The sequence below is a fragment of the Crinia signifera genome, chromosome 2, assembly GCF_055691185.1.
Source record: "Crinia signifera chromosome 2, ASM5569118v1, whole genome shotgun sequence".
Classification (NCBI taxonomy): Eukaryota; Metazoa; Chordata; class Amphibia; order Anura; family Myobatrachidae; genus Crinia; species Crinia signifera.
This window is the reverse complement of record NC_139218.1, coordinates 56,736,175-56,759,413: the sequence shown is the minus strand read 5'-3', so window position 1 is coordinate 56,759,413 and position 23,239 is coordinate 56,736,175. Positions and strand designations below refer to the sequence as shown.

At 46.8% G+C, this 23,239-nt stretch overlaps 1 protein-coding gene across 1 annotated transcript in view; it reads right to left on the bottom strand.

Annotated features, from left to right (window-relative positions):
• Nucleotides 1-23,239, bottom strand: part of PRPF8 (pre-mRNA processing factor 8) — a 35,931-nt gene that overhangs the window by 403 nt on the left and 12,289 nt on the right. The window contains exons 20-44 of the mRNA XM_083172168.1: nucleotides 22,456-22,643; nucleotides 21,847-22,085; nucleotides 21,615-21,761; nucleotides 20,939-21,149; nucleotides 20,710-20,826; nucleotides 14,114-14,361; nucleotides 13,821-14,000; nucleotides 13,605-13,740; nucleotides 13,350-13,519; nucleotides 12,695-12,824; nucleotides 12,463-12,609; nucleotides 12,211-12,371; nucleotides 11,493-11,684; nucleotides 11,151-11,388; nucleotides 10,907-11,035; nucleotides 10,161-10,274; nucleotides 9,639-9,812; nucleotides 9,309-9,502; nucleotides 8,406-8,645; nucleotides 7,910-8,051; nucleotides 7,291-7,431; nucleotides 5,836-5,975; nucleotides 4,803-5,005; nucleotides 737-4,677; nucleotides 126-328 (exon numbers count right to left, since the gene is read on the bottom strand). Coding sequence (XP_083028294.1) covers nucleotides 4,523-4,677; nucleotides 4,803-5,005; nucleotides 5,836-5,975; nucleotides 7,291-7,431; nucleotides 7,910-8,051; nucleotides 8,406-8,645; nucleotides 9,309-9,502; nucleotides 9,639-9,812; nucleotides 10,161-10,274; nucleotides 10,907-11,035; nucleotides 11,151-11,388; nucleotides 11,493-11,684; nucleotides 12,211-12,371; nucleotides 12,463-12,609; nucleotides 12,695-12,824; nucleotides 13,350-13,519; nucleotides 13,605-13,740; nucleotides 13,821-14,000; nucleotides 14,114-14,361; nucleotides 20,710-20,826; nucleotides 20,939-21,149; nucleotides 21,615-21,761; nucleotides 21,847-22,085; nucleotides 22,456-22,643 — 4,136 coding nt within the window. The 3' untranslated portion in view covers nucleotides 126-328; nucleotides 737-4,522. The remainder of the gene's footprint in view (nucleotides 1-125; nucleotides 329-736; nucleotides 4,678-4,802; nucleotides 5,006-5,835; nucleotides 5,976-7,290; nucleotides 7,432-7,909; nucleotides 8,052-8,405; nucleotides 8,646-9,308; nucleotides 9,503-9,638; nucleotides 9,813-10,160; nucleotides 10,275-10,906; nucleotides 11,036-11,150; nucleotides 11,389-11,492; nucleotides 11,685-12,210; nucleotides 12,372-12,462; nucleotides 12,610-12,694; nucleotides 12,825-13,349; nucleotides 13,520-13,604; nucleotides 13,741-13,820; nucleotides 14,001-14,113; nucleotides 14,362-20,709; nucleotides 20,827-20,938; nucleotides 21,150-21,614; nucleotides 21,762-21,846; nucleotides 22,086-22,455; nucleotides 22,644-23,239) is intronic.

The window sequence follows — 23,239 nt, the reverse complement described above, 5'->3', positions numbered from 1 at the left end:
CTAGTGGAACAGAAACCACAAGTTGACACAAAGGAAAAGCACACTATTTAGATCTTTCCTCCTGTCTAGCTTTATTAAAACCCACATTATGTTACGGAAAGCAAAATTATACAAAATTGACATACCCATAAAGTTGTAGTTCCAAGACCCCTGTCCTGGCACCATGAAAAAGCCAAGGAAACGATCAGACAGCAGCATCTGGACTCTCTCGTAGTGAGATGGCAAGTAGCCCTTGGGGTTGTTTCCTTTATCGGTGTTCTGCCTTCCCCACTCGTAACCACTCGGTGTTAGTTTATAAGCGGTAAGTGTGCAGGACCCAGGTGTGAAACTGAGGACAGAGAACGGTTCCAATGTGATATGTCATCATGACTTATAAGCCACAGAAATGCAAGAATAAGGAAATCTTAGAGCATTTAAAAAAAAAACTTTTATCTAGGTGACTCAATTTAATATAAAATACAAGGTGACAGTCAGAATTGTACTGATTACCACAGAGCATCCATAGATGATGCTCCTGGAGTACAATGATATGAGAGGTACAGACAGGGACGCTCTTGTTGTTGCCGCCAGATCGCCACCCGCAGGTTTATGGTGGATGGCGATCCGGCGGTCGGGACTTGGACACGCGAGAGTCTCATTCTGGCGCACGGCGGTAATCGCCACTCAGATGAGAGCGGCTCCACCTGTATAAGAAACGCCGCTTACTACGTGTACAAAGGTCTGAATGTTTACTAACCTGCAAGTTATAATGATCGTTTTCTCTCCATCCCAAGCAGGATTATCAGCCATGACTTTAGCGTGAGTGGAAACATCTTGGGGCGACAGCTGCGGAGACTCGTTCGGCTGTGTGTGAACCCATCCTAAAGGCTCCATTTCCTACAGGACAGAAAAGATTTTACAACTCACGTACAGATGTGTCCTCAGACACGTACATATCCTTTTTCATCCATACTGCTAAATATGCTAGACAGATGCTCCTCAGCGTGTACCAATTCCGGCACTTTTTTCCTACATTTGTGCCTTTCTCCCATTATAGCGGCTTATAAAGAAGCTTAGAACACTAGGATTAGTGCTTTTACTGCACCGAAATTGGTACAAAGCTACTTTGCAGAGCCCTGCGATCAGGTAATCACTTCCCAGCCAGAGTGAAATCCTGTCCTGTGCAAACGTGCAAATCCATTCGCAACTCCCTCACCAACTAATGATTTTTCCAGTGTTTGCAGTCTCTCCGTGACAGAGGACCTACTCAGCCATTGCGACAGAAACCGGCTGACCGAGGCCAGAGCTGATGTCACACACCCTCCGTGAAAACACTTGGACACGCCCACGGTTTCCCTGCCACTCTCAGAAAAAGGCCAGGTGACGCCCATAAACGCCAACTTATGTACGGTCAGCGATTAAAAATAAATAAATAAATGCTTGAGTTTTTTGCAGGTTGTTTCGCACATGCATAAAGCGAGCCATACGCATGTGCAGTCGTTCGATAATCGGTCGGCCTGCGAATTCGCAGCCGTATGATCAGTACACAGATGTGTGATGAGGCATGGGGTGGCTCACTAGTATTGGGCTGGTCTTACCTTTTTACATAGGTCTGAGTTGCACATAAAAGTGCCACGCACTGCCCGTAGCAGTGTACCCATGCACTGTATGTGATACTAGTGATGTGAATAAAATGCCTATTTTGTGACACCAGTGGCAGGTTCATGGCCCAGGTTAGTCACAAAACTCTTTGCACATTAAACAGGGCAATTTGGCACACATTTGGTATAGGTAGGCACTTTTGTAGGGGTGTGGAATGGCGCTCGACATGGGGGATCCCGGTGGTCAGTATCCCGACAAATTTTAACCGGGGGACGGCGCCAGGCAGGGAGATAGAAGTCTCTCAGCCTGCGCCAGAATGTGTGTGTGTGTGTGTGGGGGGGGGGGGGGGGGGGGAAGGAGGGCTCCCGGCGACACAAGCAGCGGAGAGCAGGCAGGAGACACTGGTAGGGAGCCGCTGCACTGCTCCCACTTGTGCATATGTATCACGCTGAAAGCAATTCACCATCCTAGCATCGAATACACTCACGACGCATCATTGAAAAACCCATTGGGAAACCGCAGCAAATTGCAGCGACTTACAGATGGCGAATTGGTGTCATTCACTGTTCGCCGTTGGCGAATTTTGAGCGTTGAATAGGGCGAATCACTTTTTCAGTCAAAAGATACGCCGTGGAGCACGAAAAGAGCAAACCTTCGCCGTAAAAAGAAGCGAATCAGCGGCATTGAATACTGCCCTTTGTGAGATGGTTCTAAACTTCAGCCTAGATTGCCAATATAGCCAAGTATAACATTAGTCTAGCTATGGCTTGTTCGTGGTTGGTAATCACTATGGCCCTTATTCCGATCGGTGCGGCCCGATCAGAATATGCGGCCGCAACCGTGCAGGCGAATCCCCGCCTTCCATACGGATCGCCACCTGCCGTCCGTATGCGGATATGTGGCGATCCGCATGAAATTGTACGGGGATACGCCTCCTCCATGGTGGGAGCAGCCCCTGCATTCGATGGTCGCCGAACATCGAATGCAGGGCCGCACGCTCCACCAGGTCCCGCAACACAAGACCACACGGACACTTGTCCGTGTGAAATCATGTATAGGGGCGGGCAGCTGACATCCGGCGATGTCAGATGCCCGCCCCGTACCCACGCGTCACGGCCTCATTACCATGCATACGCCCCGCGTTTGCATGGGAACGCCCATGAAACGGGGGGGCGTATGCATAGGGTAATGAGGCTAAGTAGCCCCTCACGCCCCTCTACGCCCCCTGTGCGGCGTATAAAGAATCCGTGCGGCGAAATCGCCTGCACATGCGCAGAGTGACCTCTGCACATGCGCAGACGATCAACATCGGCGGTCCGTCCGCATGCGGGAATTTCCGCACCGATCAGAATAAGGGCCTATGTATGGATACATTTTTTTTTAATAGCATTTTCTGACGGTAGCTATGTTGAAGCTAGTTCTGTTATTATCAATGTTTGGGTTTCTATTACATACAATCTACAGGTAAGCTGAATCCTTAACTTTTGCAGAAAGAGGCATAAGAGTGCCGGGGGGTGGGGGGCAGTGTTCCCTCTAAGCTGTGCGCATGTGCGCGCACACACAACTCGACGAGCGTGCGCACAGACATTACAACAGAGCGCACAAAGCAGCAGTGGTCCCTTTTTGCAGTTGTGGACTCAATTAATGTGTGTTTCACCCATTAACTACATTGTGTGCTGTGTTTTTAATGTTTAAATGTTTAATATCATTTTGAAGTAAAGTTAACACAAATGCTGAACGTCATTTTCCAGTTATATATAAGTGACGCACAAAAATTTAAATTTCCTTCCAAAGTTGCCCAGCCAGAATCTTTTGCCGCACTCGTAATTCGTAAAATTAGAGGGAACATTATTGGGGGGTCCCGTTTTCTCTATAATTCGAAAAGAAAAATAGACAGTGCAGGCAAGGAAATATCAAATTCGATCCAGTAAATTGAATGTGTACACTGTACCTTGAATGCACATCGAAATCGATATTGAATGCAAAAGTGCAGATCGACTGAAATAGAATGTAGAGCAAAGACCAAATGAAAAGGGGGTGGAATTGGGGAAAATCAAAGAAAAACTAATCGAAAGTAAATTGATGCGTGTGTACACACCATTAGAGCAACAAGTTGGCCAGACCTGCTGTAACTGGACACCATTGCATTACATGTCATAGGGCCCGTTTACCGATTTGCAGCGAATCCCAAAAATGAACTGTGAATATTACGTAACCACCCCCCCCCCCCCCCCCATGTATCAGAGAGGAATCACTGCAGGAATCTCCGATACCTGCTGGGATCCCTCCTGCCTTGCATCCCCCATATGTTTCAAGGGGAAATGCTATGCTGCCCGATGTATCAAGGCAATGCGGTCAGCACGGGCCAGTAATAACCGCACATGCACAGACACCTTTCGATACCCTTTTCCCTGCAGGGACATACATACCTCCGATAGGATAGATCCCGCCCAGATTGCATTGCATATGCTATCCTATGGTAAATGGGCCCCACATGCAGCTTGATAAAGGAATGAGCAACACATTCCCCATATCTGTTAGATCATTGGCCAATATCAGAATTACCACTGAGCTTATTTGGTTGTACAACAGAAGCTTAGCACTCAGCGACTTACCAGCATCTAATAATGGAAAGGCAACCTGAACGTCCAATAAAACAATCTTTCCCAAACACAGAACCTAAATATATTTTTAAAAAAGTTTTATTAAATCATTTAACTACATTGCACAAAGATATCAACAAGAACGAGGTCCATACGATTTCTACTGTTGTAGCCATCATAAAAAACAACAATGACAGTTATTAGAAGCAAAACAAAAAGTTGCACAAAAAAAAAAAAAAAAAAAAAAAAAAGGTGGTGTACAACTCTGAGCATGCACTTAAAAAGTCCCATGTTGAATATCAACAGTGATCAAGTCCTCCAATTCTCTGATGTACGGACTACGAATACAGGTCTTCGCGGTCAGCAGAGTACACTTCGCCCTCCTGCAGCAAGGCGAAGTTCAAAAAGTGCGAGGGGCGGTGAACTTCATGGTAGAACTCCTTGGGGTTAGCCAGCTGTAATTCATACTTCATGTTGGGATCATGTCTAACACCTAGTGGAACAGAAACCACAAGTTGACACAAAGGAAAAGCACACTATTTAGATCTTTCCTCTTGTATAGCTTTATTAAAACCCACATTATGTAACGGAAAGCAAAATTATACAAAATTGACATACCCATAAAGTTGTAGTTCCAAGACCCCTGTCCTGGCACCATGAAAAAGCCAAGGAAACGATCAGACAGCAGCATCTGGACTCTCTCGTAGTGAGATGGCAAGTAGCCCTTGGGGTTGTTTCCTTTATCGGTGTTCTGCCTTCCCCACTCGTAACCACTCGGTGTTAGTTTATAAGCAGTAAGTGTGCAGGACCCAGGTGTGAAACTGAGGACAGAGAACGGTTCCAATGTGATAGGTCATCATGACTTATAAGCCACAGAAATGCAAGAATAAGGAAATCTTAAGGTGGCCATACATCAGAAAGATATTGTATCCAATAATACAATCTCAATTGATTGTAAGATGGATTGTATGCAGATTGTGTGCACATCTTGTGTACACAATCATACAATCAATCATAAGATGGATTGTATGACTGATTGTATGATGGATTGTATGCAGATTGTGTGCACATCTTGTGTACAAAAGCATGCAGCAGATGGATTGTATGACTGATTGTATGATGGATTGTATGCAGATTGTGTGCACATCTTGTGTACACAATCATGCAGCAGATGGATTGTATGACTGATTGTATGATGGATTGTGAGTAGATTGTGTGTCCAAAAACCACCAAGGACTGCTGGGGATTTCAAGGGAAATTGTACACAATCATGAACGCAATCGATCTTAAGATCGATCTTTCTGATGTATGGCCAGCTTTAGAGCATTTAAAAAAAAAAAACTTTATCTAGGAGACTCAATTTAATATAAAATACAAGGTGACAGTCAGAATTGTACTGATTACCACAGAGCATCCATAGATGATGCTCCTGAAGTACAAGGATATGAGAGGTACAGACAGGGCCACTCTTGTTGTTGCAGCCAGATCGCCACCCGCAGGTTTATGGTGGATGGCGATCCGGCGGATGGGACTTGGAGGCACGAGAGTCTCATTCTGGCGCACGGCGGTAATCGCCACTCAGATGAGAGCGGCTCCACCTGTAGAAGAAACGCTGCTTACTACGTGTACAAATGTCTGAATGTTTACTAACCTGCAAGTTATAATGATCGTTTTCTCCCCATCCCAAGCAGGATTATCAGCCATGACTTTAGCGTGAGTGGAAACATCTTGGGGCGACAGCTGCGGAGACTCGTTCGGCTGTGTGTGAACCCATCCTAAAGGCTCCATTTCCTAGAGGACAGAAACGATTTTACAACTCACGTACAGATGTGTCCTCAGACACGTACATATCCTTTTTCAGCCATACTGCTAAATATGCTAGGTGCGACAGATGCTCCTCAGCGTGTACCAATTCCGGCACTTTTTCCCTACATTTGTGCCTTACTCCCATTATAGCGGCTTACAAAGAAGCTTAGAATACTAGACACTAGGATTAGTGCATTTACTGCACCGAAATTGGTACAAAGTTATTTGCAGAGCCCTGCGATCAGGTAATCGCTTCCCAGCCAGAGTGAAATCCTGTCCTGTGCAAACCTGCAAATCCATTCGCAACTCCCTCACCAACTAATGATTTTTCCAGTGTTTGCAGTCTCTCAGTGACAGAGGACCTACTCAGAAATTGCGACAGAAACCGGCTGACCGAGGCCAGAGCTGATGTCACACACCCTCCGTGAAAACACCTGGACACGCCCGCGGTTTCCCTGCCACTCTCAGAAAAAGGCCAGGTGACGCCCATAAACGCCAACTTCCTGTCAACTTATGTACGGTCAGCGATGAAAAATAAATAAATAAATAAATGCTTGATTTTTTTTTGCAGGTTGTTTCGCACATGCATAAAGCGAGCCATACGCATGTGCAGTCGTTCGATAATCGGTCGGCCTGCCAATTCGCAGCCGTATGATCAGTACACAGATGTGTGATGAGGCATGGGGTGGCTCACTAGTATTGGGCTGGTCTTACCTTTTTACATAGGTCTGAGTTGCACATAGCAGTGCCACGCATTGCCCATTGTACCCATGCACTGTATGTGATACTAGTGATGTGAATAAAATGCCTATTTTGTGACACCAGTGGCAGGTTCATGGCCCAGGTTAGTCACAAAACTCTTTGCACATTAAACAGGGCAATTTGGCACACATTTGGTATAGGTAGGCACTTTTGTAGGGGTGTGGTATGGCGCTCGACATGGGGGATCCCGGTGGTCAGTATCCCGACTGCCAGTGCTCCGACAGGGAGGCGAGTGTAAAGTAGCCCCCTGCGGGCTCACTGCGCTCGCCACGTTGCGAGTTCGGTGGCACGCCACAGGTTCTATTCTCCCTCTGTGGGGGTCATGGATCCCAACAAGGGAGAATATTCCCAATGAGTCGGGTTCCCCCCTGTCGGAGCACCGGCAGTCGGGATACTGACTGTCGGGATCCCCCCTTGTCGGAGTGTCAACAACGTAAGCTAGTAACACAGAACTCAGTAAAATACGGCTTTAAAGAGGCGGCGAGTAATTCAATTAAAGAATGAAGAGAGTCTAAAACAAACTGCTTGTAATCCTTACCTTCAGGTACTCGTGCTGCGGCAGCTGGCTTGGCAAGTGAACGGTCTGATGAGTTCCCCACTGTGGCACCATCACAATGCAGCGGATTTCCTTTACCTGAGGGTTATCAGGCGGACTTACGCCATACAGGTAGCCAGCAATCTGCAGAACACAAAATGTTAGGAAATAGAATCATTACAACATTTCTAAACTCCACACAAAATGCCGTCTAACTCTAAAACGCTACAAAAGGGATTTGCCATTCTAGTCTGAGGGTAGCAATCAATGTTAGAAAATGGGCAACAGTATTTTGCGGTAAGAGCAAAATGAAAAACAAAATAATTAGTGAAAACCCCCCACCCAAAGACGCAGTGACCATGTTCTATGTAACTCACCACTATGCCAAACTGAATCAGAAACTAGATCTCTGAACAATAATTGAAGATTCTATTTAAGGATCAAAATACGCGTTCATGTGATCCGATTACTACACATCAGTGGGATTAGAGCGTAGCCTGCCATTATGTAATTGGGATGAATGTGCGAGATGAAGGCTTCTGCATCACTTTACACTAGTGGAAGATAGAGCCCACACCCCACACGCTCAGCGTGTACAAGTCCATCCCACAGGGACACTGACCTGAGCTCGCAAGTCAGAGATGCAGATAAACTTCTTCAGCACATTCTTGGGCAAGATGTAGGTGTAACCAGTTTCCTTGATATCATCAGAGGACACATAGATGTGGTTGGTTCGCAGGTGAAGGTTAGCAGCAGATATAGCTCTGCAAGATAAAGAAAACTAAATATTAGTTGTCCTGAAAGTAAACATCGCTACATACAGAAATAATCATGCCAACAAGCAAAAGCAGCATCAGACATTTATAATAAGATATAGTCCCAAAAATACAATCCATAAAATATACATAACAAAGAGTGAGTAGGATTCAGAGCATGGGACTTGCATCAAACCATGACCAATTGTCCTAGACAGAATAGCATGTGATCCAAAAGTTAACGTAACTCTGTGTGTGACCGCTGACAAATTTTAGGACCGCCCACCCCCTGGATGTAGGTCTGTGCCAGCGTTTTATATAACAGCCCAGTCTGCACTAGTTGATGTGTTCTCATGTACGTACCTGACTCGCCACTCTGTCTTGGAGGAGAACGTCTGCGTCTCATAGTTACTGGTGGTGGAAGTGATGATCTCATCTCCGTGCTTGTTGACGGTACGTGTCTGCGTAGCAGTAAGCTGAGACTGTTCCTTCGTCTGCTTCTCAATTTCAGCAATCTGCTGTCTCTGCTGTGATGGGGCAGAGATTTCCATACCCAAGATGATATCTCTGATCTCCGACTGTGTTAGGGAAGCCACATTGACGCTGAAAAACAGGAGACGATGCACTTTGGTTACAAAACACCGCTTTCACTGCTTACATTTGTACATACTGAAGTGGCAGAACAAAAAAAACAAAACAACTTTGAGGTAAACAATTAAACAGAGCGTAACACACAATCCCAGCTGTTCCGCACAAATAGACGCCATGCGTATTGCAGGGAGAGCATGGACTCAGCCCAGAATCTCTGATAAATGCTGGGTATGCCCCCAAAGTGACACACACAAGGGTGCGGTGAGGATCTGTACACTATTCAGTGCACACGGCATCTATTCACTAGGCAGGGAGAAAGCCCAGCATCTCGGAAGAGCACTGGGCAGCCCCCAAAATGATGCAACGTCCACCCCCTTTTTGGTTGAACAAAGACCAGCTTCTGATGGGTTCAATGTTGGGAGGTATGGGTAAACTGTAACACTGCCAGATTAATGGCTGTATCTAGTTATTAAGTACAGTTATAAGGGGGGTACATAAATAACAAACCCTTGCATAGGTTGTTTGAATTATTTTGTCTATCAAGGGAATAACTAAAGTTAACACAAAGCCTGGCTGCATATGAAGATAGAAATAATGTATCAGAAGCGTAAGCCTAGAGATCAGTCTAGAGCAACAACGCCTACTTCACACATCATTTAAAACCAATTTTCTTACTTGTTCTTCTTTCCATAATCTGCCAAAATCAGATCCTTCAGCTGAACTTCCACCTTAATCCATTCCTCATCTGTTAGCGTGGGCCAGATATGGTGAGGCTCAGTGATTGTCGTCTTATCCGGCTTCAGTATCACCTTTGCGCGATCATTGTTGACATGCAGTGCTCGCAAAATCAAGATCAGTCGAGAGAATGCCTGGAGACAGCAACGACAACTGAGTGATCATCACATACAGAACACTACATAATTTATGATAAATTGAAACCTAAAAGCACATGTGAATGTAAAATAATAAAAAAGTCCCTATTAGTAATGGAGAACATTTATTTACAGTGTATGAAGAAATGGTCTTCAGCCAGTCATCGTAGAGATTGAACAGAACCATCTGTGGCTCAGTAGCCTTTAAGATCAGATCTCCAAACTTCTCCACCTTCAGACAAGCCTGGAAAGGCAGCTGCAGCTCAGATCCCTTGATCACGATGTTGGGGAAATCCAGCAAGTGCACCTGAGTTTCAGAGGGAAACAAATATAAGTTGCCAAATACAACCAAGCCACCTTAACATAATGCATGTTTTTTGCCCTATCACCCAGATCAGTCAAACGGTTGACACAAGCAAAAAGCCAATAAGTATTTCCCAATTGTTAATACTTTACCATCCGCGTAGAGCTCGGGGACAGTCATGTTGCCCAAAGCAAGGCCAGCCATGTGAGGACATGCGGTGGACTAATTGGGGTTCCACATGCTCAGGTGTCAACATGAACACCAAATCAACATGAAAAACGCATGTCGTCCTTTTCACGTGCCAACCTAGAGACACTGCCCACCCTATGATCCACACCCGTATGCACTCACCTCCAGAGGATCCAACATGCCCTTCCTGGTAACAATGATTTGCTTCGGCTGCTCCTCTACTGGCAAAGAACGGATCAAAGCAGCGACTTCTTCTGCAGTTTTCCACTTCGCCAGCTACAAACCAAAAACATGAAGAAATTGAAACATGGCTGGATCATTTAATCCATTGTCTTTTCTTTCTTTAATAGAGTCAGATTTGCTATGGATATATCCATTATGGAAGATCCCTAAAGTTATGGGCCCCATACATCAGCAATCACAATTTATGGATTTTCAGATATTGGGATATTTTGGCCAGATAAATGGATTTTACAATCTATCCGACTTTGCCCACACATTACAGATTTTTTCAGTGATCGGCAGATTTTTCCATCTCATAATGTAAATAGATGGAGAAGACGAATTGGGAATGCCCACACATATAAAAAAGATCTGCAGATAATACCAGATTATTAAACATGTTTAAAAACCTGATTAAGCAATCGATTGGCGAATTTGATTGGGATTGCCAAAAGGGGGAGCCCACACATCTAAAATTAATTGTGGCAATCATCTCCATATCTGAAAATTGTCACAATTAAGTGCTGATGTATGGGGCCCTTCAGAATTTAAAATGTGAAACTTCCCGCAATAAGGAGATTACAGGATCACTGTACTTTAGAAAGGCTTAACTATACTCTTATCCATTAGATCCTGATATACAAAGCTGCTCCGAGGTAAAGAATACCAGTTGTTACTCCACATACCTGACCCAATCGCTTTTGTCCTGCCCAGACAGAAGTATGGATGATTTTCAGGAACAGCTGTCCAGTCCTGGGGTTAAATATGAAGATGGCTCCATTGATGGGCTTGGTTGTCAAGTTACCTTCAAAAGTCTAATATAGAGAAAAGGAATGAGAACAATATAATAGATTTCTTGTAACTTCAGTATTCTTCACTGCTCCCCCTATAGTGATTAGACCCACAGTACGTGTGACACATTAGCTGTACCTTGTGGATGGTTACTCTGTAGACATTAGTGTCATCCACAAACCAGATGATCTGATTGGAGAAGAGCTCGCCGTAGTTCTGGGAGGACAAGTAAGGTTCAGTGGGCTCAGAGGAATACAGTTGCAACCCCTTACGGATGCGCTCGCGTAGCACATAGAGGGCAGGGTTGGCTTTCATTATCTTTGCCATTGCTTGCTGTATCAGGGGCTTCCCTCCAGGAAACCAATTACCGTAGGCACTAGAAACAAAGAAGGAAGCTGCCTGTTACACCTGGGCAGAATCGGAGGATACAGGTCAAGCCAACGTCTACAAATGGTTATCCATCATTAAAGAGTCTCTCACCTGTGAAGGTTATAGGCCAAGTCTATGGCAATCAGCACACCGGTGGGCGATGGGTAAATACTCATGTTATCTGTGGTGTAGTCCAGGAACTTTGCACGAGCGTATCGCTCAATGTCGTGAGAATCATAATCTCCCCACCTCAACTGGATATCAATCCAGTACTTCTGTGTGGTAGTGCTATCCATTACATCCCTGCAGAAGAGAAGGCACATGGTGGTCAGCTCAATGGTATAAGTAGCACCCAACTCCTCTTCTAGAAGCTTCAGGAAAATACTTTGGGCTGTATTCACTGCAGCCGGGGAGGGAGCTTAACGTTGAGGATCGCCGAAAACAAGCGATCCTCCCCATTTAACCCCCGCACCGGCCGCTTACAGTATTCTATGTTCCAGGTAATCCTCGCCATCAAAGGAAGGTGAGGATTCCCTCAAACAGCGAGGCTCACGGCTAAATGCAGCGGGCTCTCTGTTTTAGCGGCCGCACACAACGTTTCCACCTCACTCCAAAAACCTAGCGAGGGGGGGGGACTGTGTGCAGGGGGTCAGTTGAATACGGACCCTGCGAACTGTGACAGCAAGCATGCAGCACTGCTTACACAAATCATTGCATACCCCACTTTGTTGTCAGTGGGCAATAGTAATACAGGTCTTGGATCGTTGTGAATGATCGAATAAATGTAGATTACAATGTAATAAATAATGGGACCAAAGAGTATACATACTTGGAGTCAGCAAGCAGAGATGGGCGAGACACGTTCCACTTGTAGGAAGCGAAAAGCAAGATATCGGCACAAGATGAGTTCATCTTATAAGACTTCCTAGGGTGGATGGTCTCCTTCTGTACAGTCTCAATTTCCAGAGCGTCCAGCTCTTGGTCAAACACCTGAAATACACAATAGTCATAGAAAGTGTCATCCCATACGTGGTCACCGTGACAACAGCACAAGGCATCTTCAACATGAAAAGGGGCATACCTGACACAGGTCCATGACTATGCTCTCGTGGATCTTCTGCCACAAATGGGCCCTGAAGATCTGAATCAAAGAGATCTTTAATGTGGGGATTTTGCCATGCATGAAAATGCCAGTCAAATCCAACTGCACCTGGAACCCAACATATACCTACAAGGAAATTAAATCAGTGATTAAACAGGAACGGTAAAAGCCAATAAGCACTGCAATGTGTATGGACCAACCATAGACATACATTGGCTCTGTTGATTGTGGGAGACCACCAGAGTGTGAATCTTCTGTTGGGGATCTGGTTCAGACCAGACCTCTGAGCGTTGGTCAATTTCTTCCACTTCATGGATTCCTCAAAGCCGCTGGCTTTTTCCCTGGTAACACAAAACATGGCGAAGAATATAAGTCACTGGGCAATTTATTCACAGTTTCTTATATAGTGCACACATATCCCACAGAGCTTTACAGAGAATATTTATCCATTCACATCAGTACCTGCCCCAGTGAAGCTTACAATCTATATTCCCTACCACATGTACATGCACGCACAGACATTCTAGGGTTAATTTGCTGGGAGCCAATTAACCTACCAGTATATTTTTGGATTGTGGGAGGAAACCCACACAAGCACGGGGAGAATATACAAACTCAGCAGTTAGGGCCATGGTGGGGATCAAACCCATGACCTCAGTGCTGTGAGGTAGTAATTACACCATTCATACTGCCCCAATGTTGGCAATGTGAACATTCGTGGTTCACAGTGGGTAATTTAGGGATAACCATTGGCCAACATGATAGCTTATTGTTCAAAGTCCATGATTTATAGATAAAAATTCAGGCTTAGAAAACAATTTACTTCACTTCGTGATAACATTAGTGTATTTGTTGTAAGGACCTACCAGAACAAACCCTCCCAAGTGGGGAAGTAAGTGCCTTTGAATAGAGTGTGCTCCAGAATGCCTTCCACACCTCCAAGTGCTTGGATCATGTCTGTCCTGTAATTATTCAGATTCCAGAGCTTCCCATCGTGACGCTGATGTGTCCACCAGAATGGGTTCTGTTTCAGTACCTGATGGATCAAGCAGCATTGGTCAGTACGCTGCATGCATGAAGGATGTACAAAACAAAAGTGCATTCCATAGACATGAAATCACCTGGTACTGCTTGAAATCTGTACGAACTCTCCAGCCCTTGTCGTAAGCCAGGGTGTGCCTGTCCTTTTGGAAGAGAGTGTTGATGCGTGGAATACCTCTATCCCATGAATCCTCCAAGTCTTCCAGTGTAAGACGCCTACAATAAGTCAAGATCGCTTTTAATACCAATCACCCGATTATAACTGGAATGGGAACGGGAAGTGGGGCCTCATTTACCTGTTCTGAGCAATGGCTTCCTGTCTTTTCAGAGCATATTCAGCCCAAACTCTCTGAGAGTCGATAAACTCGCTCTCCCATGGCTGGATGTAGCGATACAAGTTAGGAATTAGCTGATCCTCCTCATGGCTCATACCAGACCGGAAATGGGTGATCCCAACGTCCGTCTGCTTAGACCATCTGTTCACAAATGCAGGAAGGTTAAATGCAAGAAGATACCAGTGTGCTGTACTAGTTGTACTACAGAAACATTAGGTTCAGTAACATTTAACAAGTCTTCATATGGATATTACCTGAGGTCAGACTGTGGGATAAGCACGTGTCCCATAGACAACATGCCCAAACCTCCAAGTTCCTTGGGTGTGTAGAAGACCACAGGTGGGAAACGACTTGGCATTTTAGAGTTCAGTCCAATCTTTATTCTGGTTTGGATTTTGTTCTCGCATTTCACTAATAGATCAAGTAGCTCCTGCGTATTGACCACAGCTTCACGGAAATAGGTCATAAGGCCGATCAGTGCAGTGTTCCACTTGTTCACAATCTGGAGAGATGCATTAAAATAAAAAAATTCAAATCAAGGCTGTATATGAAGATTATCCCATATTTCGTTTGCTTCTGTGTATAGATATTTTTCTAAAACACAATTTCAAGGTGAAACCTTTAAACAAGTAGGTTAACGGCTAACATGCACAGACATGAATCATTTCTACTTCTCTCCTTGTCAAAACCGAACAGCTCAATAAACATGTAGAGATTTTGGTCTGTTTTCTAATCGAGCTGTCTAGATCACTTAGTGTGTACATCCTATAGCGATGCGCGGTCCCATGCATCACCATCGACCACTCAGATAGACAGTGCTACTTGCTAGGCGATCTTACTAGTACCCCTTTCACATCCCATAAATAACCTGTGTCCGACCCTGCTTCTCCGATCTGAAAAGGGTATCGGTAAGACAGTGCATGCAAACAGTGGTTAGCACAGCTGGTGCATAGCACATGTGTCAGCGATATGTGCTAAAGTACATCGCTCAGCACAGAGGCTCCGCCTCCCCTTGTGTACGGGCTTAAGGAGACACTGATGAAGTGCACACAGCTAGCTTTCCAACATGCATGACAAAACAGAGGCATGGAGAGCACAGAGGATGAAAGGCATACATACATATACATGAGTCTTTTTGGAAACAATCTACTGTTCTGTCTTGCGTTGTATGAATTTGGGCAAATAAAACTAATCATTGTAAAAGAAAAGAGGATTTTGGTACTTACCGGTAAATCCATTTCTCTGAGATCAGCAGGGACCACTGGAATCACATCGGGTATTAGAGCTGGGAATGCTGGGAGCTAGGCACTTCTTAATATTAATTAGGGGATACTGGCTCCTCCCCTCTAAGACCCACAATCCCCCAGTGAGGAAATTGGCCCACCAGAGGAAAGGGTTACAGAAAACCATAAACAACATAACCATACATACAACACGCGGGTACCGGACCGGGCCGCAACAGCAACCACAACAGGCAGAATCCAACAGCCGGGCGGGTGTCCAGTGGTCCCTGCTGATCTCAGAGAAATGGATTTACCGGTAAGTACCAAAATCCTCTTTTCTCTGACATGCAGCAGGGACCACTGGAATCACATCGGGGAGGTTCCAAAGACCAAGCCCCGGGAGGGAGAGCGCTGAGGATTCTGTAGAACCAGACGACCAAAAGTTGAAGCCGAAGCTGCAAAGGTATCGAACTGGTAAAATCTTACAAATGTGTTCTGAGACGACCAAGTGGCCGCTCTGCAAAGCTGAGAGATAGAGGCCCCTCTCTCAGCGGCCCACGACGTACTCACTGATCTGGTAGAGTGCGCCGTCACGGAGACAGGAGGCACCTGTCCCGCATGAAGATAAGCACTACGGATCGTCCACTTGATCCATCGTGCAATCGTCTGTTTTGACGCAGGCCATCCCCTGCGGAAGGCGTCATAAAGTACAAATAAGGAATCCGATTTGCGTATAGACCTGGTTCTTTTGACGTAAATCCGAAGAGCCCTGACCACATCCAAAGAGGATTCTTCCGGAGAATCTCCCTGGAAGGCCGGAACCACAATAGGCTGGTTAATGTGGTATGAGGATACCACCTTTGGAAGGAACCCGGCCTGAGTACGCAGTTCTGCTCTGTCCTCGTGGAAAATTAAATAAGGAGGCTTACAGGACAGAGCACTCAGCTCCGAAACCCGGCGAGCTGAGGCAAGGGCTAGCAAAACTACTGTTTTCCAGCACAAGAACTTCAGTTCCACTCTGTTCAGTGGCTCAAAGGTCTCAGACCTCAAGAAGGCTAGTACCAGATCCAGATCCCAAGGAGATGTGGGAGGTACGAAGGGTGGCTGGATTCGAAGAACCCCCTGAAAGAATGTCTGTACCTCAGGCATGAGGGCTAATCTCTTCTGAAAAAGGACAGATAAGGCTGAGACCTGGACCTTAAGAGAACCCAGTCTCAGACCCCCGTCCAACCCTCTCTGTAAGAACAATAGAAGGCGGGACAATTTGAAGACTCGGAATGGCCAGCCCTTAGACTCGCACCAGCCCGCATATGAGCGCCATATTCTGTGATAATGCGCTGCTGAGGCCGGTTTTCGGGCCCTTAACATCGTTGGGATTACTGCTCTTGGAATTCCCCTCTCCCGCAAGACCTCGGTCTCAACAGCCACGCCGTCAAATGTAGCTGTGGCAGATTCTGATGAAAGAAGGGTCCTTGAAGGAGCAGATCCGGTCTGAGGGGCAATCGAACTGGCTCGTCTGCCAGTAACCTCTGGATGTCTGAGAACCACGTTCTGCGAGGCCACCAGGGCGCTATGAGAATAGCCTGCACTGGTTCCCTCTTGAGCCTCTTCAGTACCTGGCCCAGAAGTGGAAGAGGAGGGAACAGGTAGACGAAACTGAACTCCCACGGAGTTGACAGGGCGTCTGCCGCAATGGCCTGAGGGTCTCTTGTACGGGCCACGTATACTGGTAGCTGGTGGTTCTTCTGAGACGCCATCAGGTCCACCTCGGGAACTCCCCACCTGTCGGTGAGCTCCCGAAACACCTCGGGGTTGAGAGACCATTCGCCTGGGTGCAGGTCCTCCCTGCTGAGGAAATCGGCCTCTAGATTTTCCCGGCCTGGCAGGAATACCGCCAGCAGAATCCGCCAGCAGAATTACACCTGACCGTTCCGCCCACTGAAGAATCTTCCTTACTTCCTTCATGGCCATGCTGCTTCTCGTGCCGCCCTGCCTGTTCACATAGGCGACTGCCGTGGCATTGTCCGACCTTATTTTTATGTGTTGACCCTGAAGAAACTCCTGAGCCTCCAGCAGAGCATTGTATATGGCTCTGATCTCCAACACATTGATGGGCAAGCGACTCTCCTGCAGGTCCCACCTGCCCTGGAGACAGAGGTGAAGCACTACGGCACCCCAGCCGCGGAGGCTTGCGTCCGTCGTCAAGACAATCCAGTCCTGGACTGCAACCCGACGACCCTCTATCAAGTTCCTTCTCTGTCGCCACCACAGTAGAGAATGTCTCGCTTCGGCCGACAAGTGGATCCTTCTGTGAAGATTCAGGTGCGAGCCCGCACCCTTTCTGAGAAGATCCCACTGAAACGGTCTTGAGTGGAACCGTCCCCACGTCAGAGCTGGGAAGGCTGCCACCATCTTCCCCAGAAGTTGCGTGCACAGATGGAGGCTGATCTTCTGTGGAAGTAGGATCCTCTGAACTAGGAGCAAGATCGCCTGGACCTTGTCTTCCGGCAGGAAGACCCTCAGAGCCTCTGTGTCTAGCCAGAGACCTAGAAACAAGATCCTCCTGGATGGGACTAGAGAAGATTTCTTGAAATTCATTATCCACCCCAGGCTGGTGAGCGTCTGAGTAGTTAACCTTGCATGACTCTCCAGTAGCTCCCTCGTTGGAGCCTTGATTAGGAGATCGTCCAAATAGGGGATGATTGTCACCCCCTGACATCTGAGGTATGCAATGGCTACTGATAGAGTCTTTGTGAATACTCTGGGAGCTGACGATAATCCGAAGGGCAGAGCCCTGAACTGAAAATGATCCCGACGTATGGCAAAACGGAGAAAAGCCTGGTGAGAGATCCAAATCGGGATGTGTAGGTAAGCATCCTTGATATCCAAAGATATCATGTACTCCCCTGGTTCCAAAGACGCAATCACTGAGTGGATTGATTCCATTTTGAATGGTTGATATGAGACTAACAGGTTCAAAGGCTTTAGATTGAGAATGGGCCTGACTGACCCATCCGGCTTGGGAACTACAAAGAGGGTTGAGTAGTACCCTGTGTTCCTCTGAGCTGCTGGGACTGGCATGATGACCTGAGCCTCCAGCAAGATCCGAATGGCCTGTAGCAGACTCGTTCTCTTTTCCTGAGATGATGGTAGAGCCGTTGTGAAGAGCCGTACCGGAGGAGTGGCCTCGAACTGAATACGGTACCCCTCTGAAACTACCCTGCGAACCCAAGGATCCTCCGAAAGGGAGAACCATTGGGTTCCGAAGGCCAACAGACGGGCACCTACCGGTAAACTGCTGACGGAAGCTGGTAAACCGTCATGCCACCGGCTTCTGCTGGGGCTTAGGTTCCTGGACTCTTGGAGCAGCCTGAGGACGGGCTCTGGCTCTGGAACCTCTGGATGATTGGAAGCCTCTTCCTCTGCCCCGGAAGGGGCGCTGAGTCCGAAAGGACTGAAAAGACGGACCTGCGAACTGTCGTCTAGGAGGGGGAGGAGCTGCAGACGGTAGGAAAGCCGACTTCCCCCCCCGTCGCTTGTGAGATCCATTTATCTAATTCAGGACCGAAGAGGATGTCCCCAGAGAAGGGAAGACCCTCCACAGCCCTCTTAGATTCCGCGTCCGCCTGCCAAGAGCGAAGCCAGAGGGCTCGCCGCGCAGAAATGGCGCTAGCTGAGATTCTAGAAGAGATCAAGGATACATCCTTAGCCGCCTCTCCTAAAAACATAGCAGACTCCCTGATGTGTTCTGCTAAGCAGCGTATCTCATCCACAGGCATACCTGCCTCCAATCCCTCGATGATTAACTCCGCCCATTTGACATTTGCCCTATTGACCCAGGCTGAAACTATTGCCGGTCTGAGCTGAGTCCCTGCTGCTACATAAATGGCCTTGAGAGTGGCCTCCATTTTTCTATCAGAGGGATCCTTCAAGGCCGAAGCCCCTGGGACTGGCAGAGTCGTCTTTTTGGACAGCCGAGAAACTGAGGTGTCCACCGGAGGCGGAGTCTCCCATTTGCCTAGGGCGGCTGGCTCAAAGGGATACAGAGAAATAAAACGTCTGGGAATCTGGAACCTTTTGTCCGGGTTCTTCCATGCTGCCACAAGCTGATCCTGATTTGGGCATGGAAAGACTACTGATGCCTTCTGAACCCCACCAAACAGATCAAATTCCTGTGGCTCTGGTCTGGGATCTTCCGGTAAACGAAGAACCTCCTTTACCGCCATAATAAGAGCCTCTATCCCTAAAGGAGTAGGTTCTCCCTCAGGAATGGCATCCTGAACCTCTTCCCATTCACCATCCTCCATTTCGTGAAATGGATCCTGTTCCTCCTCTAAATCATCCTCCACAATAATAGCCTGATAAGGTCGCTTATTGCTGGATGTGGAAGGCCTCTCTGGTCTGTTCATGGAGCTAGCTAACCCCTCCACAGACCTTGCTAGGGCTGTAGCCCATGAATGCTCAGCTCTGCGAGCCAGCGCCAACTCAGAAGTGAGTTTTGACATAGTTCCCACTAAGGTTGAGGCCCACTGGGGCGCCTGAGACCCCGCCAGTGATGCAGATTCAGCACCTGAACAAGACTGACAAACAGTGGCATTACCCTCAGCTGTGTATTGAGAAAACTTTGCAGTGCAAACAGTACAAGCGAAAACCTTCTGAGAGGCCTTGGACTTGCCCGTCATGATCCCTGCTCGCCCGGTCCAATACAGCGTGCGATACAGAATCTTACACACACACACACACACTGAGTACAGATACACCTCTCACAAGCCAAAAACCTCAGGGTTCCGTGAGACCTGGAGGAGAATGAGCCCTGTTACACCAATACCAATACAGCGCAAAACGCTGTGTCAGTGATAATCTTTCAGAGCCTTCTAAGCTGCAGTCACCTGTGAACAGGAAAGAGTCAGCTTACTGTGTATCTGCGTAATGGCCGCGCCATGCCCGCCTCAAGCGTGTCCCCTCTCCCCTTACCTAGCCAGCGTGTGCAGTCTGACAGCGCCCAGAGCCACCCGCTTGATAGCGCTCCTCCGTGTAACGGTACCGGCACTTAGATCTGCCGCGTGAAGCTGTACACGAGGACGCGCCCTTCCAAGATGGCGGCGCCTCACAGCGCTGTAGGGAACCGCGTACAGCGCGGCAGACGGGGAGCAGGGGACGGCGTGTGGAAAGAGCGCTCAGCGCCTACTCACCACCGGAGGCTTCCACGTCGTGACTGGCGTCCCCTTTACTGGAGGGGCGGCAGGAGCACGGAACTCGTGCAGGCAGGCACCTTTAGCGAGGTCCTGACTGACGACCTGGATTCCAGGGGCGCTGAATACCCGGACCCACACCTTTCAATAGGTGGGGAAGGGATTCACACTAGTACCAAGTAAAAAGTACTTGTTAAAAAATATATATATAGCAAAGCTTGAAAAAATTGTAGGAGCAGAAAAACTGTGACCTAACTCCCTGGCACAATTTTCTCACTGGGGGATTGTGGGTCTTAGAGGGGAGGAGCCAGTATCCCCTAATTAATATTAAGAAGTGCCTAGCTCCCAGCATTCCCAGCTCTAATACCCGATGTGATTCCAGTGGTCCCTGCTGCATGTCAGAGAAAATGCAAGTCTTATTAATAAACAACTTACCTTGGTAAATGTAGTGGACCCTGAAGCCATTAGAATCTGACGAACTCTGTTGTGGAATCTCTGCATGGACTCATCATCCACTCGCAGGAAACACTGAGCTGTGCGCTCTTTGGTCACCTGCAAAAATAAGCAGATTCCAATCAGCCTGGCCCCATCTCCAACCCATTGACATAATCCAAAACGATTTACTCAGCAACAAAAACAGGAACCAAAGAAGCAGTTTGCAAACCTCATTTTGCAGGTTCCAGACGCCATCCTTATGAGTGAATTCTTCATAGCTTGTACGGCACTTGGGAAGAATTCGGCATTCGAAACCACACATATTGAATAGCAAATTGGGATTATCTTTGCTGTATACAGATACAAAGCTGTTTTCCCACTGCACGGTTGTGACAGAACGAGGCAGGCGATTTTTAATGTCCCAAAACACAGCACGACCACTACAGATGAAAAAAAAAACAAAAAAAAAAAACACATTTTAAAGAGCAATATACATACTGAGTCAAATAAAAATATATAAAAAAAAAAGTTATAGGACAAACAGGTCTTTAGTGTGGATTCCATGATTGGAAACTCCAATCCCAGGATTCAAATGCCGGCAATTTTGGGGCCAAATCCCAGAATGCGCAATTGGCCAGATTAGCTGTATTCTTTTACACAACACTTATTTTATGACATTTTAGCCCAAAACCAGGCTTCAAAATATTTTAGAGTACACTATACATGAAAAGTACTATCGTGTAATTTAATATAGTTTGCGGTTGTGGTCTCAATGACTGGCAGCGATAACACATTGTGTGTGTGGAGGGGGTTAATCGCAGAATATGTAAAGTACATATATATAAAAGAAAAAATTAAGAAAAGGACATTAAATGTATTCTGTGGAAGGTGAAACAAACACTTACAGATTGACATCGTGCTTCATGAGCCGCATCCTGGCATCTCTTGGCCAGCACTTTTTGTTGTTGTAGCCCACAATATTCTCATTATTGGGGTCTGGGTGCTCTGTAAGGTATCTCTGAATAAGATCCCGAGCCTCATCGGCTGAAAATCTGAACAGGAAAGAAAAAAAAAAAATGAATAACCAGGACAATGGTAGTATTTACTCCGACACACGAGAGGAGAACGCACACTCACCGGAAAAAGATGTGAATGCGATCGATATATCTGCAATAGAGGCGGATGGGGTGAGTGGCTTCTGTGGCCACATCCTGGAAACTCAGAAAGTCATTTGGCATCTGCGGAGGACCGGCCATCTCGCTGGCTCTGTGCAAACCCAGGACCAGCAGGTCCATCACCAGCCCATAGTATTGAACAATGAAAGAAGCAAACTGCAACCCGCGAATTATGCCATACGAGTTTGTGTGATTCATGTCCTGTGCAAAAGAAACGCAATGTAAAAAACAATCAGTGTGTATTCATTATTTGCCAAACATACCATCGTCGTTAGCAAAGGAGATCGTTTATAGCGGTGATGGCTAACCTTGACACTCCAGCGGTTGTTGAACTACACATCCCAGCATGCCCTGCATCAGTTTTGGCATGACCAATAGCAAAACTGTAGCAGGGCATGCTGGGATGTGTAGTTCAACAACCGCTGGAGTGTCAAGGTTCTCCTTCACCGGTTTATAGCAGCAGCAATACCCATGGGACCTGTGCAGCCTTATGGTTCGATTTAGCGCATGATAACTGTATAAATTATAGGTCTGACAATGAAAAGTGAGCTACTAGCGTTCATACACTTACTTTGTAATTGATCACCACGTTGTTTTTTGCGGTCATATAATCAGCAATGTTGTGATCAACGATGAGACGTAGGAGACGATTCAACAGAGTCAAATCAATCTTTTCATACATCTTCTCAAACCGCGACTCCAGCATCACATTGCATTCGCCCTCAGTGGTGTCCCACACATCTTGCAGGTTGTTAATGCCTAGGGTGAAACGCACAAGGATAAAGCATTTCATTTGGACACGAAAATATCAACCTGCATTCAACAAAAGGCTTCGCTGCAACCACAGTATATAGAGCCCGATAGGATATAAACATTCTGAAAAATACTCAGCTCAGGGAACTGTAGTGATGAACTATGCAAGCACCACATTCCCAAAAACCACCACAAGGAGAACCAACAAGGTATTTTTCAGGAAACGAACAATGTGCCCGATTCAGACCTATGCACTGCCTAGCGAGCAGGTAAACGCTGCCTCGCCGGACATATACCTCCCCACTGAGCGAATGCACTAGCATGTGAGCGAATGTATACGGCTACACATCCACGAGGAGGAAAAAATAATATCACTCGATGGTCGCTGACCATCAAAGGATTTGGCTAGCCTTCGCTCTGAAAAGTGTATACTTACTTATCAGATGCCCGCTATCCATTGAATTATGGGCGGGCGCAGACGTCACATGACTTCAGCCGCCTGACCCAAGCAGGCATTGACGCACCTGCGTTCGCTAGGGGTACGTGTTCCTCCCCTGTCTCCGCCCCCTGCCGAAGGCATTCGCTCATGCCCATAATCGCAC